We start from the raw sequence: 25229 nt of genomic DNA, 5'->3' as shown, positions 1-25229 counted from the left end.
GGTAGCGGGGAGAGTGAGATCCTGGAAATCTTTTGGAGATGGAGCTACTGGACCTGTGCATTAGAAGGATGAGGTGTTCAAGGCTGTCACCCAGCCCCATCCAGGCTGGGATGATTTGAGGCAGAGCAGGCTACAGCTCCAGGTGGGAAGCCAAGCCATGACAATGGAGCCAGGACCCTGGGCTGGCTTCAGGAGGCCTCCGTGGGGAAGATACAGGTTCTGAGAGAGTTGGAGGGGTCAATCGGCAGATCTGTTTCCCAGACACTGCTACAGGCATGTAGCATGGTGATTAAGAATCAAAGCTGGGCATGGTGACTGGTGCCTGTAATCTCAGCGCTTTGGGTGGCAGGGGCAGGAGGATCCCTTGAGGTCAGGAGTTCAAGACCAGCCTGGGCAACATGGCAAAACCCTGTCTCAAAAAAAATTCTCCAGACATGGTGGCATGCACGTGTGGTCTCGGCTACTCGGGAGGTTGAGGTGGGAGGATGGCTTGAGCCCAGAAGTTTGACGCTGCAGTGAGCCAAGATCGCAACACTGCACTGTAGCCTGGGTGACAGAGTGAGACCCTGTCTAGGAAATAATAAAAATAAAAATCAGACTTTACAGACTGTCTGGTTTCAAATGTTCGCTCCATCACCTACTCATGTACTTTTGGGCAAGCTGCTTAACCTCTGTGGGCCCCAGTCTGTGAGCCTCGCATTATGATGGTAAGGATGAGATGATCATGATAGGAGTCTCTAGGAAATCACCCCTCTGAGGCACCCATTATGAATGGTGAGCTTGGAGAAGGGGTCCGGTCTAGGGTCCTAGAGAGAGGGTCCCCTAGAGGGTCCCCATCGTCACCACGCCCCAAGACCACTGCCCTCACCGGCCTGGTTTGCAGGCGTGGGGGAAGGGGATGGAGAAGATCTGTGCCCGCTCTCTCAGCCCTCTCTTTTGCCGTTGTATCTGCTCATCTCGCTCCTTTCCGTAGCCATCTCTTCCTCTCCCTGTGCTCGGAGCCTCTCCCCTTTCAGTCGCCGCCTCTGGCCCCTCCATCAATGCGAGCGCCTCCCGGTCCCTCCTCCTGGTCCCTCCTCCCCCGCCGCCGGTAGAGGGGCAGCAGGCGCATGCGCAGTCGCGCCCCTCCCTCTCCGCCCCCACCCCCTGTCGGCGTCTGGGCCTCGTCCCCTTCTCTCTGTCTCCCTTGCCTCCCCCATCACGTCCCCTGACACCGACACCCCATTGCTCCCACAGTCTCCCCAGTCTCCACTTTGGTCCCCAGCGCTGTCTGCCCGAGGTAAGATGGGGAGGGGGCGGCCCGCGGAGAAGGGGAGGGGCGAAGCATCCTGAATCCCGAGATAAACAAACCCGGGGAGGGGGCAGCCGCGACTGAGGGGCCTGACGCGGGAGGAGAAGAATGGGGGGCTGGGCCTGGGGGAGGTGGCAGGCGCTGGGCGCACACACCGGGGCCCTCTATGGGTAACGGGGGTCCCTATGGTTGCCCAAGATCCAGTTGCGCGGAGGCCACCCGGGGCCCTGGAAGCTCCTAGGGGCTTGGACCCTGGAGCCTGCCGGGCACCCTCTCCAGCTGACCTCTGCCTCCAGGATTTGCCTGAAGGCTGCCCCCAACTCTGCACCCGCCCCCCGAGGGCCACCGAGGACCATGACTAAGACAGATCCTGCCCCGATGGCCCCGCCACCCCGAGGAGAGGAGGAAGAAGAGGAGGAGGAGGATGAACCCGTCCCCGAGGCCCCCAGCCCCACCCAGGAGCGCCGGCAGAAGCCTGTTGTGCACCCCTCGGCACCTGCCCCCCTCCCTAAGGACTACGGTAACCACTGTCCCCACCCTGGAATCTGGCCTGGAGCGTTGGGTGGCCGGGGAGGGTGGGCTGTGCTCTGCTGGTGGTGATGGTGGGAGAATTCTGGGGAATTTGAAGGTGGTCCAGAGGAATCTTGGCTGCAGAGCACCCCTCGTTAATTCATTCATTCACCCATTGGAGAATGGAATTGTAATACTCCTAGTCTTTGACTCATGACACATCATTCCATCATTTAGTCATTCAACAATCATTTTTTGAAAGCGGCTGTGGACCTGGCTTTATGCTAGGGGCTGGGGCCACAGCAGGGGGCAAGAGAGACCCAGTCTTTGCCCTGAGACAACTCACAGGCTTCAGTAACAGCCACACAAATAGGTATTAAACCATAATGTAATTTTTCACATTTAGGTTTATATGCAAGAAAGAAAAATATAATGTAATATAAATATGTAATTACAAGACATTATGAAAATTGTATTTACCGTAAACAAGCTGCGGCAAGAGTTTTTTAAGACATTGTTTCCCTGAGGAGGTTACAGTTGAGAAGACTGGAGGGTCAGTTGGGGTTAACTAAGAGAAGGGTCAGGGGAAAGGGCTCCCAGGAGAGGTAACCGCTGGGTAAAGGATCTGAGGTAGGAGGGTATGGTGCTGAGAGGGCGGCCTCTTGGAGAAACTGAAAGTGTCTAATCATTGACCGAGCGATATTTATCGAGTGCTGCTACTCTGTGACAAGCCTTATGCTGGGTGCCGGAGATTTAATCCTAAGTGATCCAGGCATGATCCTCCCTTGCAGGAGAGAAGGAGAGACTAAACAAGTGAACAGATAAATAAATCAGAAATCAGATAAATTCAGATTGGAGTGAGTGCTATGAAAGAAAGAAAAGGTGGGCCGGGCATGGTGTCTCACGCCTGTAATCCCAGCACTTTGGGAGGCTGAGGCCAGCGGATCACCTGAGGTCAGGAGTTTGAGACCAGCCATGGCCAACATGGTGAAACCCCATCTCTACTAAAAATACAAAAATTGGCTGGGTATAGTGGCATATGTCTGTAATCCCAGCCACTCGGGAGGCTGAGGCAGTAGAATCGCTTGAACCTGGGAGGCAGAGGTTGCCCAAGATCGAGCCACTACACTCCAGCCTGGGTGACAGAGTAAGACTGTCTCAAAAAAAAAAAAAAAAAAATCAGAAATCAGATAAATTCAGATTGGAGTGAGTGCTATGAAAGAAAGAAAAGGTGGGCCGGGCATGGTGTCTCACGCCTGTAATCCCAGCACTTTGGGAGGCTGAGGCCAGCGGATCACCTGAGGTCAGGAGTTTGAGACCAGCCATGGCCAACATGGTGAAACCCCATCTCTACTAAAAATACAAAAATTGGCTGGGTATAGTGGCATATGTCTGTAATCCCAGCCACTCGGGAGGCTGAGGCAGTAGAATCGCTTGAACCTGGGAGGCAGAGGTTGCCCAAGATCGAGCCACTACACTCCAGCCTGGGTGACAGAGTAAGACTGTCTCAAAAAAAAAAAAAAAAAAGAAAAGAAAAAAAGAAAAAGAAATTAAAGGTGGAGATACGATAATGACTAGGGGGCAGCTACCTGCAGGGGTAGTCAGGGCTGGTCTTTCTGAGTAGGTAACATTTAGTTTGGGACCCAGAGCATGGGGAGGAATCAGCCATAAGAGAGCTGGAAAAAGAGTGTTCCAGGCAGACAGCAGCAAGTGCAAAGGCCCTGAGGCAGAATTGAACTTGGAACAGAAAGATCCTGGAGCTGCATTCAGGGAATGATCAAGGTTGAGGTGAGAGGTTGGCATAGGCCAGATCTGGAAGGGCCTTCAAGGCTACAGTGAGGACTTTGGTTATATTCTAAGTGGGACAGGGGAGAAGAGTGGCAAGGGGAGGGTGTTTAAGAGCAGAGGAGTGGCAGGTCTGATTTGTAGTTTGAAAGCTCCCTCTGGGTACTGGGTAGAAGGGGATGGAGTGCAGCCAGAGTTGGATGTAGGAGGGGAATTTGGAAGACATGCAGGCTGGGAATCCCCGGCAGCTGTGAGGTTCAGAAACCAGGTTCAGAGAGTCAGCGTTGCCAGGATAGAGCAAGACAGATGGCATCCATGGACATGTCACCCACTAGAGGTAGATCAGGGAGACTACAAGTTGACTTCAGTCTAATAGAAAAATAAGAAAGTTGGCTAGGCACAGTGGTTCTGGCTTATAATCCTAGCACTCTAGGAGGCCGAGGCGGGAGGATTGCTTGAGGCCAGGAGTTCGAGATCAGCCTGGGCAATGCAGCAAGACCCCATCTGTACAGAAAATTCAGAAATTAGCCAGGCATGGTGGGTACCTGTAGTCCCAGCTACTCCAGAGGCTGAGGTGGGAGGATCACTTGAGCCTGAGAATTCGATGCTGCAGTAAGCTAGGATTGCACCACTGCACTCCAGCTTGGGTGACACAGTGAGACCCTGTCTCAAAAAAAGAAAAAAGAAAAAGGAAGTTATCTGGGGCCTGAGGTGTGGGGGGGCTGTACCTCAGAAAACTGGAAAATCTCCTTTGGAAATGCAGCTGGAGGTGGCTGGGGCCTGTGACTCAGTGGGAGGTCGGAGGGTATAGGCTGAGCCCTCCAAGCAGTCTTGCTTGTAGAGCGGGAGAGGTTTTGTCCCAGAATGTGAAGAAATCTGGAAATGTGGTCGAGGACAGGGAGAAGGCTAAGGTGGACTCCAAGAGGAAATCATGTATCTGTTAAATTTGTACATTAATTCAACAGAGATTGACTGAGCACCTACTGTGTGTCATGTGCTGTGCCTGGCCTTGGGGATAAAGGAGTGAATGAGGCAGAATGGAATCATAGCATTTAGATCCTAGTGAGGGAAGAAGAGAGGAAATGAAGGAGGGAGAAAGAGGAGTAAACATGTCAAGTAGTGATATGAGCTATGATAAAAATAAGTACATAAATAAAGGGCTGGGCATGGTGGCTCACACCTGTAATTTCAGTGCTTTGGAAAGCCAAAGTGGGAGGATCACTTGAGCCCAGGAGTTTGAGACCAGCCTGGGCAACATAGCAAAACCTTGTCACTACAAAAAAAAAAAAAAAAAAAAAAAAAATTGCTGGGCATGGTGATGTATACTGTAGTCCTAGCTACCAGGGAGGCTGAAGCAGGAGGATCACTTGAACCCAGGAGTTCAAGGCTGTAGCGAGCTATGATCATACTATTGCATTCCAACAGACCCTTTTTTTTTTTTTTTTTTTTGAGACGGACTCCAGGCTGGAGTGCAATGGTGCAATCTTGGCCCACTGCAACCTCTGCCTTCCGAGTTCAAGCGATTCTCCTGCCTCAGCCTCCTGAGTAGCTGGGATTACAGGCACCTACCACCACGCCCAGTTAATTTTTGTATTTTTAGTAGAGATGGAGTTTCACCATGTTGGTCAGGCTGGTCTCGAACTGCTGACCTCATGATCTGCCAGCCTTGGCTTCCCAAAGTGCTGGGATTCCAGGCGTGAGCCACCATGCCCAACCAAGACCCTATCTCTAAAAAAAAAAAAAAAAAAAAAAAAAAGAGTAGGAGATGGAGAAGGGCGGGTGCCGATTTAGACAGTGTGGTTTGGGAAGGCCTCTCTGAGGAGATGACATTTGAGCAAAGATTTATAAAGCTTTGTGAAGATGTGTGGGAAGTCTATCCTGAGTGAGAAAAACAGCAAGTGCCAAGACTCTGAGACAAGAATTTCCTTGGCACGTGGGAGGGACAGAGGGAGCCCAGTGTGGGAAATGAGGGAAGGGGAATAAGTGAGGGGAGAGGGCTGAGAACTGAGGGGCTGGATGTGCAGAGCCCTGAGGGCCGTGGGGAAGACTTTGGTCTGTACTCTGGATGGGTTGGGAGCTGGAGGAGGGTTATAAGCCAAGAAGGGCTATGATGTGACTGCAGTTCTAAAAGGAGCATGCCGGCTGATTCCTGGAGACACCTTCTATGTGGCACTTCCCTGGGCTGTGTATAATCTGATCATTCATGTAGTCGTTCATTTACCACGCACTGAGTTCCTGCCACGTGCCAGGGCCCTGTGCTGGGTGCTGACGTCACAGAGAGAGCAGTACTCCTTAGAGTCGAGTGGGAAGAGACAGAAGCGCCTCTAGGCACCACCCTGGCTGGGCACAGGTTGATTCCTGCTCATGGATACATTTTATTTTATTTTCATTTTTATTTATTTATTTACTTTTTTTGAGATGGAGTCTCACTCTCTGTCACCCAGGCTGGAGTGCAGTGGTGCCATCTCAGCTCACTGCAGCCTTTGCCTCCTGAGTTCAAGTGATTCTCCTGCCTCAGCCTCCCGAGCAGCTGGGATTACCGGCGCCCACCACCACGCCTGGCTAATTTTTGTATTTTTAGTAGAGTCAGGGTTTCACCACGTTGGACCAGGCTGATCTCGAACTCCTGACCTGAGGTGATCCGCCCGCCCCGGCCTCCAAAAGTGCTGGGATTACAGGCGTGAGCCACCGCGCACAGCCTCTATTTTTATTTTTTATATTTCCAGAGTCGGGGTCTTGCTCTGTTGCCCAGGCTGGCGTGTAGTGGCACAATCATGGCTCACTGCAGCCTTGAACTCCTGGGCTCAAGCAATCCTCCTGTCTCAATCTCCTTGAGTAGCTCCAATGCGCACCACCACACCTGGCTAATTTTAAAACTTTTTGTAAAGACAGGGGTCTTGCTATGTTGCCCAGGCTGGTCTTGAACTTATGGGCTCAAGCAATCCTCCTGCCTCGGCCTCCCAAAGCATTGGGATTACAGATGTGAACCACTGTGCCCAGTCATGGATACATTTGATATGGACTGCATGGTATTTGAAACAATTGAGAGAGTTTTATTAAAAACCAGGGCTTCTGGCTTTATTTATTTTTGCTCTGGAGATTCAGCCAAACTTCACTCATACTCTCACAGGGCAACAGTGGGTGAGGTCAGTAGCAGTCCGCCTGGACATGCAGACTCCAAGGTACTGCACTCTCTGTCAGGCTTTTGTTTCAGGGGGTGGAGTTTGCTGCTATATGGGAATTGCCTGATCTTCCAATTTTTCAAGACACACTGGGCATCGAGATTTTTATGTGAACCCACCTGAGTTTGAAACCTCATGCTGGCCACACAAAAAATGCCTGTGGGTTGACTGTGGCCCATGTGCCACCAGCTTGAGACCCAGCATTAGAGGCTCTAAAAGGCAAAGACCTACAGCTCCCCTACTGAGGCTGGAAGGAGGGGGTCAGTTGCGTGGGGTGACCTTGGACCTCTTGCCACCCCAGCTTTCACCTTCTTCGATCCCAATGACCCGGCGTGCCAGGAGATCCTGTTTGACCCTCAGACCACCATCCCCGAGCTGTTTGCCATTGTGCGCCAGTGGGTGCCCCAAGTCCAGCACAAGATAGACGTCATCGGCAATGAGGTGAGAACACTGGGGAAACCAGGGGGAGAGGGGATGTGGTTCCCCACGTGTGGGTGACCCTCCCTGCTCCCCTGGTACTCACAGATTCTGCGCCGAGGCTGCCATGTGAACGATCGTGACGGGCTGACCGACATGACACTGCTCCACTATGCGTGCAAAGCTGGGGCCCACGGAGTCGGTGAGGGCCCCCCACCCCCAAGTCATAAGCCCCAAAGCCTAGGCCCCCAGACCCAACACGCTGAAAACCACCCAGAACTCAGGCCCCATCTGGAACCCGAAGCTTCGGATCCCAAAGTATAGTCCCTGAAGCCCAGGGTCCTCCCCGTGCACTGGGCCCATGCTCTGGAATGGGGGTTCCAAGCTGACCCGGCCTATCGCGCAGGGGACCCCGCGGCAGCCGTGCGCCTCTCGCAGCAGCTGCTGGCGCTGGGCGCAGATGTGACGCTGCGCAGCCGCTGGACCAACATGAACGCGCTTCACTACGCGGCCTATTTTGATGTGCCCGACCTCGTGCGTGTGCTGCTGAAGGGTGCGAGGCCGCGAGGTGAGGAGGAGAGCCCTGGCTGGGAGGGGGCAAGGACCTGGGTGAGGGACGCGGAGACCCAGGTGAGGCCAGGCTGCGAGGGGAAGGAGGACGGTGATCTGAAGAGATAGCGGGAGGTTGGAGGCGTGGGAGAGGGGGCTCAGGGACTACCACTCTAGGGAGGGTCGGGGCTGCCAAGGGAGAGGGGGGCTCCGAGGTGGGGGCGGGGCTCTGCGTCGGAGGCTCTGGGACCTGCAAGTTAAGAGATGAGCCCCGAGGTGGGAGGAGGGCTGGGGTCCCACAGGCGCTCACCCGGAACCCCTCCTCTTGCCCACTTCCAGTGGTGAACTCCACGTGCAGTGACTTCAACCACGGCTCAGCCCTGCACATCGCTGCTTCCAGCCTGTGCCTGGGCGCCGCCAAATGTTTGCTGGAGCACGGCGCCAACCCTGCGCTGAGGGTACTGCCACCCTTGCCCAGAACCCGTTACCCTCCTGCTCCCTTCCTCCCCCACTTCCCTCCAGCAGGTCTCTGCGTTTCCCGTGACTCCCCAGATACTACAAATGCCGTCTGTACATTCAGCAAATGCAATAACAGCTGAAATATGCCTAGTGTTCATTACATGTCAGGTGAAGTCTATTATAAGCCTTGTTTTACAATGGGGAAACTGAGGCAGAGATTAAGGGATCTGCCCAGGGTCATCCAGCCTACCCTGTGGCAGTGCATAACAGCATTTCAAGGTCATGAGGAAAGTTGGGCTAGGCCCTCTGTGAATGAGAGGGTTGGTCCTCTCCTAAGCCCTCAATATGATCTTTGACCTCTGACCTATGCATTACCAGGCTCCATCCACAATGCTAATTACCCTGCAGCCGTCCAGGCACATGTATGTTGGGGTAACATGGCCTGTGCCCCTGAGACCCTGCCTCTCCCCATTTTCCACTGGCCCAGAGTTTGACTCCTGACTTCTATACCACAGGAGCCCACTCTCACTCTCTCTAATTTTTTTTTTTTTCTTTTTTTTTTTTGAGACAGAGACTGGCTCTGTCATCCAGGCTGGAGTGCAGTGGTGCAATCTCGGCTCACTGCAACCTCTGCCTACCAGGTTCAAACAATTCTCCTGCCTCAGCCTCCCGAGTAGGTAGAATTATAGGCATGCGCCACCACACCCGGCTAATTTTTGTATTTTTAGTAGAGATGGAGTTTCACCATGTTGGCCAGGCTGGTCTCGAGCTCCTGACCTCAGGTGATCTGCCCACCTCGGCCTCACAAATTGCTAGGATTATAAGCATAAGCCACTGCACCCAGCCCACAGGAGCCCATTCTCAATGTTCATCTCCCACATGTCCTCATTACAGGCTTGGGGTCTCCAGAGATTGCCTCCCTGAGGGCGTGACCTACAGCACTGAAGTGTGGCCCTCATCCCTACTGCCTACACCCCCAGGCCCACCCTCAATTACTTGACACACCCCCGGCCCTGGGTCTCAGGGGTGGGTTTCCCTGGGGATGTGGTCTGCACCTTTCTGCCCTGCCCCTTCTTTTTTTTTTTTTTGAGACGGAGTCTCGCTCTGTCACCCAGGCTGGAGTGCAGTAGCATGATCTTGGCTCACTGCAACCTCTGCTTCCCGGATTCAAGCGATTCTCCTGCCTCAGCCTCCCGAGTAGCTGGGATTACAGGCACACGCCACCACACCCGGCTAATTTTTGTATTTTTAGTACAGACAAGGTTTCACCATGTTGGCCAGGCTGGTCTTGAACTCCTGACCTCAAGCATCTGCCTGCCTCGGCCTCACAACGTACTGGGATTACAGGCGTGAGCCACCTTACCCCGCCTTGCCCCGACCCTTCTTATTCCCAGGTTGGCCCAGGATATGACCTAGTCTTACCCCTGCATCACCCAGACTGGTGGTCTCTAGGGGCAGGGCCTCCATGGGGGTGTGACCTGTGCCACTGAGTCCCCGCCTTCTCTTCCCATTGGCCCCCAGAATCGAAAAGGACAGGTGCCGGCGGAGGTGGTCCCAGATCCTATGGACATGTCCCTGGACAAGGCAGAGGCGGCACTGGTGGCCAAGGAGCTGCGGACGCTTCTGGAAGAGGCAGTGCCACTATCTTGCGCCCTCCCCAAGGTCACGCTACCCAACTATGACAACGTCCCAGGCAATCTCATGCTTAGCGCACTGGGCTTGCGCCTGGGAGACCGCGTGCTGCTGGATGGCCAGAAGGTCAGGGGCTGGGATGTGTGTTTGCATGGTGGGTGGGGGTGGGACTCAGCCCCTTAATCCCTTGTAGCTGCATCCTCGGGCAGAGTGCAGTCCCTGCCCTTTGTCTACTTGCTGCCCTAACTATCCACCCAGTACTTGATTTTATCTCAGTTGTTCCGTGGGTGTCTCCTTTGAGCCTCACCCTGTGCTGAGCTTTCCATCCAGGGGGGGAAACAACCCGTCATCTGACAGTGACGGCCGAGAGTGGTCATGGCTGCCATGGGGAGGGGTGAGCAGAGTGATCTGCGCAGCTCTGTGCACCTGTGGCTCCCCCCGGGTCTTGTGGTCCTCGATCAGGCCCCTCTGCTCTCAGAGACAAGTCTGGCTAGGCAAGTCCAGGCCAGAGTGATTGGGGTATGATGGGGAATGTACCCAAATTACAGATGTGGAGGAGCAAGCCAGGGAAAGAAAGGGAGAAAGGAGTCTCAGCTTGGGGGAGCGGGTATCACAGCTGAGAGGGCAGAGAGAATCTTCATTTATCCAGGGACTCCAACTTCACTCATTTCCCGGTGTCCCTTGGGCTCCATACGGGACCCAGTCTGTCCTTAGGGAGGGAGGGCTGTGTCTGCCCCCACCCTGCTGTCATGGGGCTCCACTTGTAATGAAGGGGAGACAGTCAAGAAAGTAAACCTATGGTTGAGATGATTTCTGGGCTGGGCACGGTAGTTCACACCTCTAATCCCGGCATTTTGGGAGGCCGAGGTGGGAAGATCACTTGAGGTCAGGAGTTGTTAGAGACCAGCCTGGGCAACATAGTGAGATCCTGCCTCTATTGAAAAAAAAAAAAAAAAAGGTAATTTCTGGTAGCAACAAGGGCTGTGAACACCATTACATGTTTGGATTTAGTAAATTGTCCCTGGCTGAAAGCTGGAGTGGTTTTAGCTGGGGTGTTCTGAGAAGGCTTCTCTGAGGAGGTGATGTCCAAACTGAGATAGGAAAGAACTTCCTTTGCAAAGATAAGGAAGCAGAGGATGCAGTAGGTATGGAGACCCAGAGGCAGGAAGGGGCAGTGTTGACGAGGGGAGTTATGGGAAGGGCGGTGAGGTGGAGAGGTCAGCAAGGCTGGGTCACAGCAGACCTGTAGGCTACTGGAAGGAGTTTGAATTTTGTTTTTGTGTTTTTGAGACAGGGTCTTGCTGTTACCCAGGCCAGAGTGCAGTGGCACGATCTTGGCTCACAGCAACCTCCACCTCCCAGATTCAAGCTAGTCTCATGTCTTAGCCTTCTGCATAGCTGGGATTACAAGTGTGTGCCAACAAGCCTGAGTTTATTTTTATTACTATGATTATGATTATTATTATTATTTTGAGATGGAGTCTTGCTCTGTTGCCTAGGCTGGAGTGCAGTGGCGCGATCTCAGCTCACTGCAAGCTCCGCCTCCTGGGTTCATGCCATTCTCCTGCCTCAGCCTCCCCAGTAGCTGGGACTACAGGCGCCCACCACCACGCCCGGCTAATTTTTTGTATTTTTAGTAGAGACAGGGTTTCACCATGTTAGCCAGGATGGTCTCGATCTCCTGACCTTGTGATCCGCCCGCCTCAGCCTCCCAAAGTGCTGGGATTACAGGCGTGAGCCACCGCGCCCGGCCTTTTATTTTTATTTTTAGTAGCAACGGGTTTCACCATATTGGCCAGGTTGGTCTCAAATTCCTGCCCTCAAGCGATTCGCCCGCCTTGGCTCCCAAAGTGCTGGGATTACAGGCATAAGCCACTGCGCCCGGCCCCATCCAGAAAGCATTCTGCTGTGCACGATCTAATCATATCCATTGCACAATTCTGAAGGAAGGTTGGGTTGACTCTTCCCATTTTACAAGCCAGACTATAAGAGGCTCCAACAGGTGAAAACCTTTATCTGAAGACACAGAATACTAATCACTGCCCCTTAGAGAAGCAGCATAGCACAGCGTCATGAGCTCAGGCTCAGGGACTTGCCCAGGTAAATCTCAGCTTTGCAACTTCCCACCTGTGGGACCTGGAGCCAGTGATTCTGCATCTTTGGGTGTCAATGTCTTCATCCGTAAATGGAGATAATAATAGTAACCACCTTAGGGGGCTGGCTGAGGTTTAAATTAATTAAAATGCATAAGGCCATTAGAACAGAGTCTGGTGCATACTAAATGCTCTTTGTGTGTGCCAGGCACTGTTCCAGTCCCTCCACCAACACTCTTAAGATCAGCATTAATTGGCGGGGCGCAGTGGCTCACGCCTGTAATCCCAGCACTTTGGGAGGCTGAGGTGGGCGGATCACGAGGTCAGGAGATTGAGACCATCCTGGCTAACACAGTGAAACCTCGTCTCTACTAAAAATACAAAAAATTAGCCGGGCATGGTGGCAGGTGCCTGTAGTCCCAGCTACTCAGGAGGCTGAGGCAGGAGAATGGCATGAACCCAGGAGGCGGAGTTTGCAGTGAGCCAAGATCGCGCCACTGCACTCCAGCCTGGGCCAAAGTGTGAGACTCCGTCTCCAAAAAATAAATAAATAAATAAATATAAATAAAAAAAGATCAGCACTAATTAATTAGCCCATTATATGGACCAGGAACTGAGGCATGGAGAGGTGAATGAGCCTCCCATAATGATAATAACCACACTCACTAAAGTCTCACTGCAGCTAAGCAAGTTTACATGTATTAAAAATGTTTCCACCAAATGTGGTGGCTCATGCCTGTAATCCCAGCACTTTGGGAGGCTGAGGCAGAAGGATTGCTTGAGCCCAGGAATTCGAGACCAGCCTGGGCAACATAGTGAGACCTCATCTCTACTAAAAATGAAAAAATTAACCAGGCATGGTGGCACGCACCTGTAGTCCTAGCTACTTGGGAGGCTGAAGTGAGAGGATCACTTGTGCCCAGGAGTTTGAGGCTGCACTGTGCCAGGGTCGTGCCACTGCACCCCTGGCATGGGCAACAAAGCGAGACCCTGTCTAAAAAAAAAAAAAAAAGTTTCCGCCAGACGATCACTCCATGAGGTGGCTTACTATCTCTATTTTACAGATGAAACTGAGGCTCAATAAGTCCCCTGACCAAAGTTACAGCATGATAATAGCTAACAGGCTGAGCACAGTGGCTTCACACCTGTAATCCCAGCACTTTGGGAGGCCAAGATGGGGAGGATCGCTTGAGGCCAGGAGTTTGAAACTAACCTGGGCAACATAGGGATACTCCATTTCTATTTTTTAAAAAAGTTTGTTGTTGTTGTTGTTGTTTTAATTAGCCAGGCTTTGGTGGTGTTCACCTGTAGTCCCAGCTACTCGGGAGACTGAGGAGGGAAGATTGCTTGAACCCAGGAGTTCAAGGTTACACTGAGCTATGATTGCACCACTGCACTCCAGCCTGGACCACAGAGTGAGACCCTGTCTCTAAAATAGAAAAAAAAAAAATTTCAATAACGAATACTTGCTGATCCTTTACTTAATACCAAGCCCTGTTCTGAGGGCTTTAATTTCTCTATGACAGCCCTGTCCAACAGAGCTTTCTGTAATGGTGGAAATATTCTGTCTGTGCTGTCCAGTAAAGTAGCTACAAGCCACATGTGACAATTGAGCACTTGAAATATGGCTAGTGTGACTGGGGAAGTGCATTTTTAATTTAGTTTAAATGTATTGACTTGTATTTTTATTTATTTATATTTTTTCTTGAGACAGAGTCTTGCTCTGTTGCTCAGGCTGGAGTGCAGTGGTGCTATCTGGGCTCACTGCAACCCTCCTGGGTTCAAGCAATTCTCCTGCCTCAGCCTCCCGAGTAGCTGGGATTACAGGCGTGCGCCATCATGCCTGGTTAATTTTTGTATTTTTAGTAGAGATGGGGGTTTCACCATGTTGGCCAGGCTGGTCTTGAACTCCTGACCTCAGGTGATCCTCCCACCTCGGCCTCCCAGAGTGCTAGGATTATAGGTGTGAGCCACCGTGCCCAGACTAAATTTATTTATTTTTAAATTTAAAAATCATCTGAGTCTTCTTTCTAAGGTATGTATTTATTTATTTTTGAGACAGGGTCTTGCTCTGTTGCCCAGGCTGGAGTGCAGTGGCACCATCATAGCTCACTGCACCCTTGAACTCCTGGGCTCAAGCGATCCTCCCACCTCAGCCTCCCAAGTAACTGGGACAACAGGCTTGAGCTACTGCACCTGGTTACCTTTTTTCTTTCTTATATAGAGAATAGGGTCTTGCTGTCTTTGTTTTTTGGAACAGATTAAGATTAGAGGGTCTCACCATTTTCACCCAGGCTGGTCTGAAACTCCTGGCCTCAAGTGATCCTCCAGCCTTGGCATCCCAAAGTGTTGGGATTATAGGCATAAGCCACCACACCCGGCCTTAGTTTAAATTTAAATTGTTGGCCAGGCATGGTGGCTCATGCCTGTAATCCCAGCACTTTGGGAGGCCGAGGCGGGTTGATCCCCTGAGGTCAGGAATTCGAGACCAACCTGGCCAACAGGGTGAAACCCCGTCTCTACTAAAAGTACAAAAATTAGCCAGGCGTGGTGGCGTGCACCTGTAGTCCCAGCTACTTGGGAGGCTGAGATGGGAGAATTGCTTGAACCCAGGAAGTGGAGTTTGCAGTGAGCCGAGATCGTGCCACTGCACTCCAGCCTGGCAACAGAGTGAGACGCTGTCTCAAAAAAAAAAATAATAATAATAATAAAAAATAAATAAATAAATAAATAAATTTACATTGTCCTATGTGGCTAGTCACTATTCACTATATGAGACAGGGCAACTCTTTAACAATTCTATAAGGTGAGTATAATTTCTGTTCCCATTTCACAGCAAAGGAAGTTGAGGCACACAGAGGTTAAGTCATGTAGCCAGCAAATGGTGATGTGTGACCTGGGTTTGGGCCCAGGGCAGCCTCATGCAACCCACCTTGCTGCCCGTGTGTGGGCACTCCACGTTGGCCTCCCAGCATTCCTTCCTTAGCCATCTCCTCCCTTCTCTCCCCAGACGGGCACACTGCGGTTCTGTGGGACCACGGAGTTTGCCAGCGGCCAGTGGGTGGGCGTGGAGCTGGACGAACCTGAGGGCAAGAACGATGGCAGCGTTGGGGGCGTTCGGTACTTCATCTGCCCCCCCAAGCAGGGTTAGTCCGACCTCGGGCCCAAGAGGGGTGCGGCTGGGTGTCCACTCAGCAGTTCTGATGCTGCTGACTGGGAAATAGGGGATGGAGGATGGGGGCTGAGGGCAGAGGCTTGGACAACACCAGGCTCGGATTCTGTACCCCTAGGTCTCTTTGCCTCCGTGTCCAAGATCTCCAAGGCAGTGGACGCACCTCCCTCCTCTGTCACCTCCACACCCCGGACCCCCCGGATGGACTTCTCCCGTGTCACCGGCAAAGGCCGCAGGGAACACAAAGGTCAGAGAGGGGATCCCTGTGGTGGGAAGAGCCAGTTTGGGGATGTTGTGTGGGTAGCTCAGCTTCTGTGACTCAGTTTCTCCTCAGGCCCAAACTCCAGTTTTGGAAGACAAGCTCTGAGTTCCTGACTTCTGTGACTCAGTTTCCCCTTTGGCTCAGTACTGGCCCCCCCTAGTTCTTAGAAGGACCTGTGGGTTCCCTGCCCTCTGTGACTTAGTTTCCTCTCAGGCCCAAAGGTCTTCCCCAGTTTTAGGGAAGAATCCTTGGAGATCCTGTCTTTTGTCATTTGATTTACTTTTTTTTTTTTTTTTTTTTTTTGAGTCAAGAGTCTTGCCTTGTTGCTCAGGCTGGAGCGTGGTGGCACGATCTTGGCTCACCGCAACCTCCGCCTCCCAGGTTCAAGCGATTCTCGTGCCTCAGCCTCCCGAGTAGCTGGGATTACAGGCGCCCACCACCACATCTGGCTAATGTTTGTATTTTTTTTTGTAGAGACAGGGTTTTGCCATGTTGGCCAGGCTGGTCTCAAACTCCTGACCTCAAGTGATCCGCCCGCCTCGGCCTCTCAAAATGTTGGGATTACAGGCCTGCACCACTGCACATGGCCTGATTTACTCTCGGACCCAATTCTCCCTTCATTTTAAAAGGACAGTTTCTGGGTTCCTGACTTCTGACTCAGCTTTTCCTTATCCAACATATCCTCAGCTTTGAGAAAGGATTTTGGGGTTCTTCAGGTTCTCTGACTCAGTTTCTCTTCAGGTTCTCTGACTCAGTTTCCCTTCAGGCCTAAAGCCCCTTCCTAATTCTCTGGCATCTGGGATTCAGTTTCACTTCAAATGAAGAACAGGGTTTTCTACCTTGGGGTTTTTGCAGGTGGCATGAGGTTCCCAAAGCTGGCCTCACCCCCCCTACCCACCTCCTACACCTTCTACCCTTAGGCAAGAAGAAGACCCCATCATCCCCATCTCTGGGCAGCTTGCAGCAGCGTGACGGGGCCAAGGCTGAGGTTGGAGACCAGGTCCTTGTCGCGGGCCAGAAGCAGGGGATCGTGCGCTTCTACGGGAAGACAGACTTTGCCCCAGGTGAGGATGGGGACTCTGGGCCGGGAGGCAGGCAGGGCCTTGAGAAATCCTGACACCCTCGTGCTGCAGGTTACTGGTATGGCATTGAGCTGGACCAGCCCACAGGCAAGCATGATGGCTCTGTCTTCGGTGTCCGGTACTTCACTTGCCCCCCGAGGCATGGGGTCTTCGCACCAGCATCCCGTATTCAGAGGTGAGCCCAAACTTCCAGCCCAAACCCAGGGCACCACCTGGAGCCCTGATCCCCCCTCAGATGGCCTCCTCCTCCCAGACCAGCGGGACAGTGTGGACACCCCCGAGCCCCCAGCCCTTTCCTCATAGATCCCTGGGGCCCAGCTCTCAGTCAGACCCTGGCCTCTTGTGGCTCTGACCTCTCCCCCTCCCTGTGTCTCCTCAGGATTGGCGGATCCACTGATTCCCCCGGGGACAGCGTTGGAGCCAAAAAAGTGCATCAAGTGACAAGTGAGTTAGGGGATGATATGTTGGGAGGAGTGTATGTTTGGGGATGGGAGGAAGGGTCATGGGTTCTCAGGTATATACTGGTGACAGTCTCTGGTATTTAATTGGGGACACAGGGTCCAGGAAAATGATGAGACAAGGTCCACAAAAAGATAGGTGCTAGAGGATATGAGGAAATTAGCAACAAGGCTCTTCGGGGACATGAGGTTGAGCAGATACTGGGGACAGGGATAGTCACTGGGGGACATGGTGGGAATTATGGACAAGGGGCCCAGATGGGTATTGGGAATGTAGGATCCAGGTGGGGACTGGAGACATGGGGAGGTATTAATAAGAAGGGGTCTGGATGGGTATTGGGAATGTAGGATCCAGGTGGGGACTGGAGACATGGGGAGGTATTAATAAGAAGGGGTCTGGATGGGTATTGAGGACACAGGTGGTCTGTCATCCCCTCACTTGACATCCTGCCCTCCCTTCAGTGACGCAGCCCAAACGCACCTTCACCACAGTCCGGACCCCAAAGGACATTGCATCAGAGAACTCCATTTCCAGGTGTGTGGCCAACCCCTGTCCCCTCTCCTATGTGACATTCAGGGAGAGGGATCCATAAGGCAGTTGGACCCAGAGGTCTGGAGCTCTGGTCAGGGCTGGAAAGAGAGGTTAGGAAAACTTGTGACTTGTAAGCATACCCAGAAACAGTCTTTAGGGTGTAGGGCCCTGCACTGAATTCTAGTGACTTCCACTTTCGGGTGGGCCGGTAAAGGAAGCAGAACACCCTTCACTCCATACGAGCCTCAGAACAACAGCTAGAGACCGGGCGGGGTGGCTCATGCCTGTAATCCCAGCACTTTGGGAGGCCAAGGCAGGCGGATCACCTGAGGTCAGGAGTTCAAGACCAGCCTGGCCAACATGGTGAAACCCCGTCTCTACCAAAAACACAAAAGTTAGCCGGACACGATGGCATACACCTGTAGTCCCAGCTACTTGGGAGGCTGAGACAGGAGAATTGCTTGAACCTGGGAGGCAGAGGTTGCAGTGAGCAGAGATCGTGCCATGGCACTCCAGCCTGGGTGACAGAGTGAGACTCCATCTCAGAAAACAAACAAACAAACAAACAAACAAACCACAGCCAGAGAGGTAGAGGCAGAATCCAGAAAGGCCTGATAGCAAACACTGGGGGAAAGGCTGGGGGTGATGGGTGCAGATGTCCCCGCTGCCTGCCTAAGGGCGTGACCCTGTCATCCTCCTTTCCAGGTTGCTGTTCTGCTGCTGGTTCCCCTGGATGCTGAGGGCGGAGATGCAGTCTTAGAGGCCCTGGACACCTGACAAAGAGACAGAGTCCCCACTAGCATCTCCTGACACCCGAGGAGCCCTGAGTCACCCTGAGATAGAGATTCCCAGTAACACATCCAGAGTAGAGACCCCTGTTAGCCAGCCCGCGATCATTGAGGCCCCATTATTAACAGATACTCCCATAATAACCCCCAAATACAGACCCCATGTCACCCAGAAAGAGATTCCCTGAGTAGCACCTTCAGGCTAGTCCCTATCCCCAACCCCTCAGAGCAGATTCCCTGATTAACAGATTTCCATATCACCCCAAATGATGGTGACCCTCTCCACATAATGCATTACAACAGAACATTCTTGAATCACCCAACCCTGGATCAGAAACCTCCCCATTAACAAACACTGCCCCTTAAGTCCTCTTGAAATAAACATAGGTCACACCCCCAAAGCAAAAGAGTAACAGACATTCATGTCATTGTTCCCCATTTAACATCAGTCCCCTCAAGATGTCGTGACCCCATGATCACCCTGAAGCCCTTAGATTCCAACCCCTCAATCAGAGACTTCCTTCATTAACAAAGACCCTTGTTCTTATCCCTCAAGAAGAAACCCACCATAACCAGCCCACTGTCACCCCTAATTTACAGACACCAAAACAGTCCTGGAAGTGCTAATTACAGGACCCCCCAAGTCTTCCTACCCTCTGCACCCTCAAGAAACCCCCAGTGCCTTGTATGAAGCCCACCCCACATGGCCCACAGCTCCTGTGCTGGCCAGGCTCCCAGAAAATTCTCTATTTTTTAAGTAACGACTTCCCCCTTTGGGGGACCCCAAAATTTGGAGGTCCCATTCTAGGACTCTGGGGATCCCAAACCCTAGAGTACACACGTCCCAAACTCCCCTGTGCCCTCAAGTCCTACAGCCCCTAGAAGACCCCAATGCCATAACTCCTAGGACCCCCAAATCATGGAATCCCAAATCCCCAGGGAATCCCAAATTTGAAAATCCAATCCCAAGCCCCCAGGAAACCCAATCATGAGGTCCTTGTGCCTGGTATGGAGGAGACTGCAGTCAGGATATGCATTCCAGGCTCCCAGACACCTCAAGCCCTATTCACAGGCACCAGGAAACCCCACACAGGAATTCCCATCCCTGGAAACTGGAGAATTTCAATGCCCCGAGTCCATGGATTTCAAGACACCAAATTCCAAGAGCCCCAGCCCTAAGGGAACCCCAAATCCTAAAGCCTCCATCTCTAATAAATGGAAGGCCCCAAGGCCCTGAGGGGATCTCAAATCCTGGAACCCCGATTTCAATCTACGTTCTAGTCACTGGCCTCAAAGGACCCCACAGCACCTGGGCCAGACCAACAGCTCGAGGGAGAACCTGAAGGCCCAGGGGGTCCAGGGCGGACCTGGGGCCCCGACCACCAAGGACAGCTCACGACTGCCCCTTCACTGCATGTCCCCAAACTCAGCATGACTCCTGTCCTCTTCAATAAAGACGTTTCTATGGCCTCTCTGTGTCGGGTCATTGGGGGTTTCCCTTGCTGGGAGAAGACGGGAAAGGAAGTGCTTCCTTCAGTCTCACCTCCCTGCGGCGTGGGCATGTGATGGCGCTGGCCGCGGGAAGTCCTTCTAGCAGCCTCTCGTGTCTTCCCGCGGCTGTCACGGCTGCCGCCCCCGTCCCACCCATCGGGGTCCACTCCGCCAATGGCCAGGTTCAGTTCCTAAGTTCTGAGTGGCCAGTGCCAGACGACGATGCCCCGCCCACGCCCTCCTGCCAGTGGCTCAGAGGCCAGGAGGCGCGGCCTATCCTTAGGCGAGCATGAAGGGGGCGGGCGAATACTGAGTGAGAGCGCCGATTGGGTGGAAGGCGGGTCCTTGAAGCCTCTGGGAGCTCCCATTGGCCTGCGGACTCTGCGTCTGTAATGTGGGGCGGAAATGGCTGGGAGGGGGATGGGGATGTTGAATTTGGAAATTGGAGGGGACGCTGGTGGACGGTCAGTTTTGGGGAGTGCTGGGGGTAGAGATGGATGTCAATAGGGCTGAAAGTGGGGATCCGGGGGAGCCCAGAGTAGAAGTCCGAGGAGGTTCAGAGCTTGGAGTCCTAAAAGGCTCGGAGTCGGGGATCTGAATGGTTCAGGGAGGGAAGAAGATTTGGGAGTCAGCTTCAGAGCTAAAGATCCCAGGGTGCTGGAGTGAAGGGGCGCTCAGGAGGGGAAATCCGAGGGGCGTCCAAATGGGGGGATCCGAGGAGGCTGAGGGTGGACATGTCTGAGGAGGCTCAGATTGGGGTCACAGGAGTGCACAGAATGGGATTCGGTGGGGGGCGGGGGTAGCTGAGTGTTGATAGCCGGGCTCACAGTTGCAGGTCTGAAGCGGGGTCTCAAGGTGTTTAAAGGGGCTCTGGAGTGCAGCCCTGGGGGCTATGTGTAGAGCTTTTGAGAAAGGCTCCCTGTGTGTGGGGCCAGAGAATGTTCTCTGTGGGAGGATTGAGAAGGCATATGTGTAGTTGGATGGGCCCTTAGTGGACAGAGTAATGGGGGATTATTCTTGGGGCTCATTGTGTCCGGGCATGGAACGTAGGGGCTCTCTGTGTGGCTTGTAAGATGCTGAAGACTCAGCTTTTAGAGACCAAGTGCGTTTCAGAAGAGGGCTGAGGTGAGGCCTGGCCTGTGATGGGGTGGAAGGCTGCATCATGGTGTTAGGGCGGGAGGCCTAGTGACTTCAGTATGTCCTCCCCTCCCTACAGGATTGGGTGCAAGGAGTTGGTGTTGATGGAGGAGCAGGACGCCAGAGTCCCAGCCCTGGAACCGTTCAGAGTGGAGCAGGTTGTCAGAACTCAGGGTGCAGAGGGTGAAGGAGGCAGGCTGATTCCTGAGTTCTTGGGTTGGGACTGCCCCCTTCCACCAAATTCATTCTTACTGTCAGAGTCCATTCTGGAATGGCACTTGTCCCTTGACTTTAGACCCTGACCTGTCTGAGGACATCCTGAGCCTGTCTCCAGGCATAGGGGTTGCTCTGTGATGATATGTCCTCTGTGTGGGTTGAAGGGCCACACCTTCAGGGGGTCTTTCTATCCTAGGCACCACCTGTAATCTACTATGTCCCTGACTTCATCTCCAAAGAAGAGGAGGAGTATTTGCTTCGACAGGTGACCTCAGTGCCCTACTGGTCTGTTTTCCCACTCTTCCCATATTCCTCCCCAATGCCCATCCTCTGTATGAGAGCCCCCAAGGCTGCAGTGAAGACCCCGACAGAAGGAACAAGGAAGTTACAGAGCTCATACTCCCTCTACTGAGATAGCCCAATCCTGCTAGCTTAGAGAATAGGGGGTTATAAACATAGGCTGAGATAGCCCAGTTCAGATCATTGAGACTGGGGAGTAAAGAATTTTGTATTCAGATTTCTGTGCCGAGATAGCCCAGTAAACTCTTTTCTGTGCTAAAATAGCTCAGCATAGACCCAGAGCACAATAAGGTTACCAAATACAGACCATCTATGCTGAGATGGCCCAGTCTGCATTCTGTTCTTAAGGTTTGGGGAAAGAAGAATTTTCAAAGCTCAGAGTTCCTGCCCTTTGCAGCCCCAGTGCCTAAGTTACAGAGCACAGATCTTCCCTGTGTTGGAGTAACCCACTGATCTTGAGTCCAGGAAAAAATTAGCTACAGAACACAGACTTTTTTGCTGAGATATCCCATTCCAGACCTTTGCGTTCTTGGCATTGAAAAATCTACATATTATAGAATTCCTGGGCTGAAATAGCCCAGTACAGCTCCATAACCATGAAGGGAATGAGTAGATTATCAACTAGAGCTAGACTTGTTGGACTGAGATAGCCCATTCTAGATCATTAGGATCTTGGCAGTGTAAGATTTTCAAAGTACTTTCTTTGCTGTGCTGAGATAGCCCAGCTTTGCATACTCCCTCCCCCAGGCAATAGGAAAAAGTCGGTTGCAGAACTCAAACTGTCCTCAGAGAGCCCAGGAATCAGGAATTTTTGTTTGTTTGTTTTTTGAGACAATCTTGCTCTGTCGCCCAGGCTGGACTGCAGTGGCGTGATCTCGGTTCACTGTAGCCTCCGCCTCCTGGGTTCAACTGATTCTTGTGTTTCAGTCTCCTGAGTAGCTTGGATTGCAGGCGTGTGACACCACACCGCCTCCCAGGTTCAAGCGATTCTCCTGTCTCATCCTCCCAAGTAGCTGGGATTACAGGTGCATGCCACCATGCCCAGCTAAGTTTTGTATTTTTAGTAGAGACGGGGTTTCCCCATGTTGGCCAGGCTGGTCTCGAACTCCTGACCTCAAGTGATCTGCCCGCCTCGGCCTCCCAAAGTGCTGGGATTACAGGCATGAGCAACCAGGTTTGGCACAGAATCAGGAAATTAGAATGCAGACTATTTGCTGGGCTGAAAGAGCCCTGTCCAGCCCCAGAACTCTGAGTAGATTGTGAGACCCACAACTCTCAGACCACGGTTGTGCAGCCCTGATTCCTAAATCCTGGTAGACACAGGTGGGCTTTGGGGCCAAAGGCGTTTCCAGGAAAAAAGGCAAACCACAAAATCCTAGGAACCCACCACCCCAGGGAATGGTCCCACAGACACAGATGACCCATTTCCATCCCGGAGGTAAAGGCCCCTATGTTGGTCTAGGTGGGAGGATCATAGAGGGGTGATCCTGAGAAAGGAGTGACCCCCTTCCCACCTCTTAGGTTTTTAATGCCCCAAAGCCAAAGTGGACCCAGCTCTCTGGGAGAAAGTTACAGAACTGGGGTAAGTATCCCTGGCTGGGGGCAGGAGTGATTCTGGGATGTAGGCTGGGGCAGGGGACTCAGGTCCAATAGACTTAAGACATCAGAGGGTCCCTGATAGCTCAAGGGGCCCCAAGAGCCAGGAGGATTCTGAAGGGGTCAGTGGAGGTCCTGAGGGATTAGGGATTTCCTGATGAGTTGGGAGTATCTGAAAGGGACCTGTGGTCTGGAGAAGTGAGGAAACCTCTGAAGGACCCAGTGGCTATCTCCAAAGGGTCAGGGGTCCCTGAGAGGATCAGGGTGCTTCCAGCCACTGTGGAATCCCTAATGGGGGATCTATTGCTATAGGGGAGCCCTCAGGACACCATTGCCTTCCCCAGGTGGGCTTCCTCATCCCCGAGGGATGGTTCCTGAGCGGCTGCCCCCATGGCTGCAGCGCTACGTGGACAAAGTGTCAAACCTCAGCCTCTTTGGAGGTCTCCCAGCTAACCATGTCCTCGTGAACCAGTATCTGCCTGGGGAGGGCATCATGGTAACCACACACCCTTGGCCTGTGTCCCCCCACTCAGACTTCTGAGCTGTGCTGGGGCAGGGGACTCTGTACCCACCCTCACTCATTAGGCAGCCACATCTCCCAAACAGGCATTCACCTCCCTGTCCCTGGCTTGGGAAGCCCCCCTTTGACCCAGAGGGTGGGGGTTGTGGACTCCTGCCCTGCCCAGCCCTGGTGCCCACTCCCTAGCCCCACGAGGACGGACCACTGTACTACCCGACTGTCAGCACCATCAGCCTGGGCTCCCACACCGTGCTGGACTTCTACGAGCCACGGCGGCCAGAGGACGATGACCCTACAGAACAGGTGGGCCCCCAGACACTGCCCCAACTGCTTGTAGGCACTTCAACCTCGCACATCCTCCAAGATAACCTGGTCCCACATGCCTTCGGGGTACTCCTGGCACTCTCCCAGATACCTTCCCTTGTCCCCTCATGGGGTGTACCCACTTCCTCCCAGACACCCAACCCATCTGCTTACAGGGTGTCCCACATGCCATGATTTTCACAGGCTCCCCGATGCCCCAACCTGCTGAATGGATGCCCCTGACTCCCCAGCAGACACTGATATCCTTTGATACCCCACCACCATTAACTCAGGGGGGGCCTCACCTCCTCCCAGATGCTCTCTCTGCCCCTGCTCAGGGTGCCCCAGACGTCCTGCTACTCCAGGAATGTGATTTGGGGTGCAGGACACCCCCAGATTCTCCTTGACCCCTTGACACGATTTCTCTGAGTGATGCATTTCTAGCACCCCAGTGTTCACAGAAACGCCCCTGAACACGCCGACCCACTCCTTGAGGCTTGCCCTCAAGCCCTGCATGCTCCTGGATGCTCTGACACTCCCTCAGCTGTGCGGTTGTCCTCTAATGTGCTGATGTCCTTGGGAACCCCCACTGCCTCTAACCTCTGCCTCACTCTCTCCTCACCTGGTCCTGGCTTCAGCCATGCTCTCTCAGCCCAGCTCTGCCTGTATTTCCTGGGGACTGCCTATTCCTGGGTCCCAGCCCCAGCCTCAGCCCCTTTGAGATCCCAGCTGCAGCTCCCACCGGCCGCTGACCCTTTGACGCCCCCATCTGCCACCTAGATCCTGCCCCCTCCCGAGGGACTGCAGAGCCCTCGCCCTCCCTTTCCAGCAGCCCCAGCCCAGGCCCCAGCAATTTTCACTCCTGAACCACCAAAGCCTCCATCATTGTGAGCACACTTGCTCTTCAGCTTTTGCCCCTGGGGACTAGCTGATCCCCGGAGGCTACCGACCTCTCGCCCACCCCCCGACTTCTTGAGCCCTGCTGACCCTCAACCCGCCCTGCAGCCTCGGCCTCCGCCCCGGCCCACCACCTCGCTACTGCTGGAACCGCGCAGCCTGCTGGTGCTCCGCGGCCCCGCCTACACGCGTCTTCTCCACGGCATCGCCGCCGCCCGCGTAGACGCGCTGGACGCCGCCTCCCCGCCGCCCAATGCGGCAGCCTGCCCGTCGGTGCGGCCGGGAGCCTGCCTGGTGCGCGGCACCCGGGTCTCGCTGACCATCCGCCGCGTGCCCCGCGTGCTGCGCGCCGGCCTCCTGCTGGGCAAGTGACCGCCAGGGCCGGGACCCCTCGGATTCCCAGGTTCCTGCCCCTTTGGGGCTGCTGTGACTCTGCGACCTAGGAACCGTGGGCAGAGGGGGCTCCCCTGGGTTATTTATTTTCCCAATAATTTTGTGTGAGCTACAGAAGACCCCATACCAAATAAACAAAAAAATCTTTCCTTGGTTTTATATTT

At 53.4% G+C, this 25229-nt stretch overlaps 2 protein-coding genes and 1 long non-coding RNA gene across 11 annotated transcripts; 2 read left to right on the top strand and 1 right to left on the bottom strand.

Moving 5' to 3' along the window:
• The first annotated feature begins 771 nt into the window (after window positions 1–771).
• On the top strand, window positions 772–19682 carry CLIP3 (CAP-Gly domain containing linker protein 3). The gene is made up of 14 exons (XM_016935740.3): window positions 772–1279; window positions 1588–1811; window positions 7070–7209; window positions 7294–7387; window positions 7592–7753; window positions 8074–8192; window positions 9715–9951; window positions 14929–15064; window positions 15209–15337; window positions 16273–16416; window positions 16486–16609; window positions 16814–16878; window positions 17355–17427; window positions 18130–19682. Exons 2-14 carry the CDS (start codon window positions 1646–1648, stop codon window positions 18182–18184), a joined length of 1644 nt encoding a protein of 547 aa, XP_016791229.1. The 5' UTR covers window positions 772–1279; window positions 1588–1645; the 3' UTR covers window positions 18185–19682.
• Window positions 8347–19883, bottom strand: LOC134809107 (uncharacterized). Its single transcript, XR_010153838.1, has 4 exons — window positions 19756–19883; window positions 17374–17522; window positions 14851–15001; window positions 8347–10759 (listed from the first exon to the last, which is right to left on the bottom strand). It is a non-coding gene; the product is annotated as an uncharacterized LOC134809107 (long non-coding RNA).
• Window positions 19884–20077: 194 nt separating this feature from the next.
• Window positions 20078–25214, top strand: ALKBH6 (alkB homolog 6). 9 transcript variants are annotated; one of them, XR_010153818.1, is made up of 8 exons: window positions 20078–20167; window positions 20920–20998; window positions 21253–21321; window positions 22878–22938; window positions 23297–23448; window positions 23697–23775; window positions 23980–24035; window positions 24194–25214. XR_010153818.1 is itself a non-coding variant. In XM_016935737.3 (8 exons), the coding sequence occupies exons 3-8, from the start codon at window positions 20945–20947 to the stop codon at window positions 25042–25044; spliced, it is 717 nt and encodes a 238-aa protein (XP_016791226.1). In that variant the 5' UTR covers window positions 20087–20167; window positions 20754–20828; window positions 20920–20944; the 3' UTR covers window positions 25045–25214. The 9 variants fall into 9 exon arrangements, 8 of the variants coding, with proteins under 8 accessions (XP_003316370.3, XP_063657579.1, XP_016791227.1 ...); XM_016935737.3 differs by lacking the exon at window positions 23980–24035 and adding an exon at window positions 20754–20828 and having other exon boundaries at window positions 20087–20167; window positions 23659–23775; window positions 24781–25214; XM_063801510.1 differs by lacking the exon at window positions 23980–24035 and adding an exon at window positions 20754–20828 and having other exon boundaries at window positions 20102–20167; window positions 23265–23448; window positions 23659–23775; window positions 24781–25214.
• Window positions 25215–25229: the final 15 nt, after the last annotated feature.

This window comes from Pan troglodytes, chromosome 20 (assembly GCF_028858775.2).
Source record: "Pan troglodytes isolate AG18354 chromosome 20, NHGRI_mPanTro3-v2.0_pri, whole genome shotgun sequence".
NCBI lineage: Eukaryota > Metazoa > Chordata > Mammalia > Primates > Hominidae > Pan > Pan troglodytes.
The sequence above is the reverse complement of the archived record's forward strand: the minus strand, read 5'-3'. Positions and strand labels throughout refer to the sequence as shown.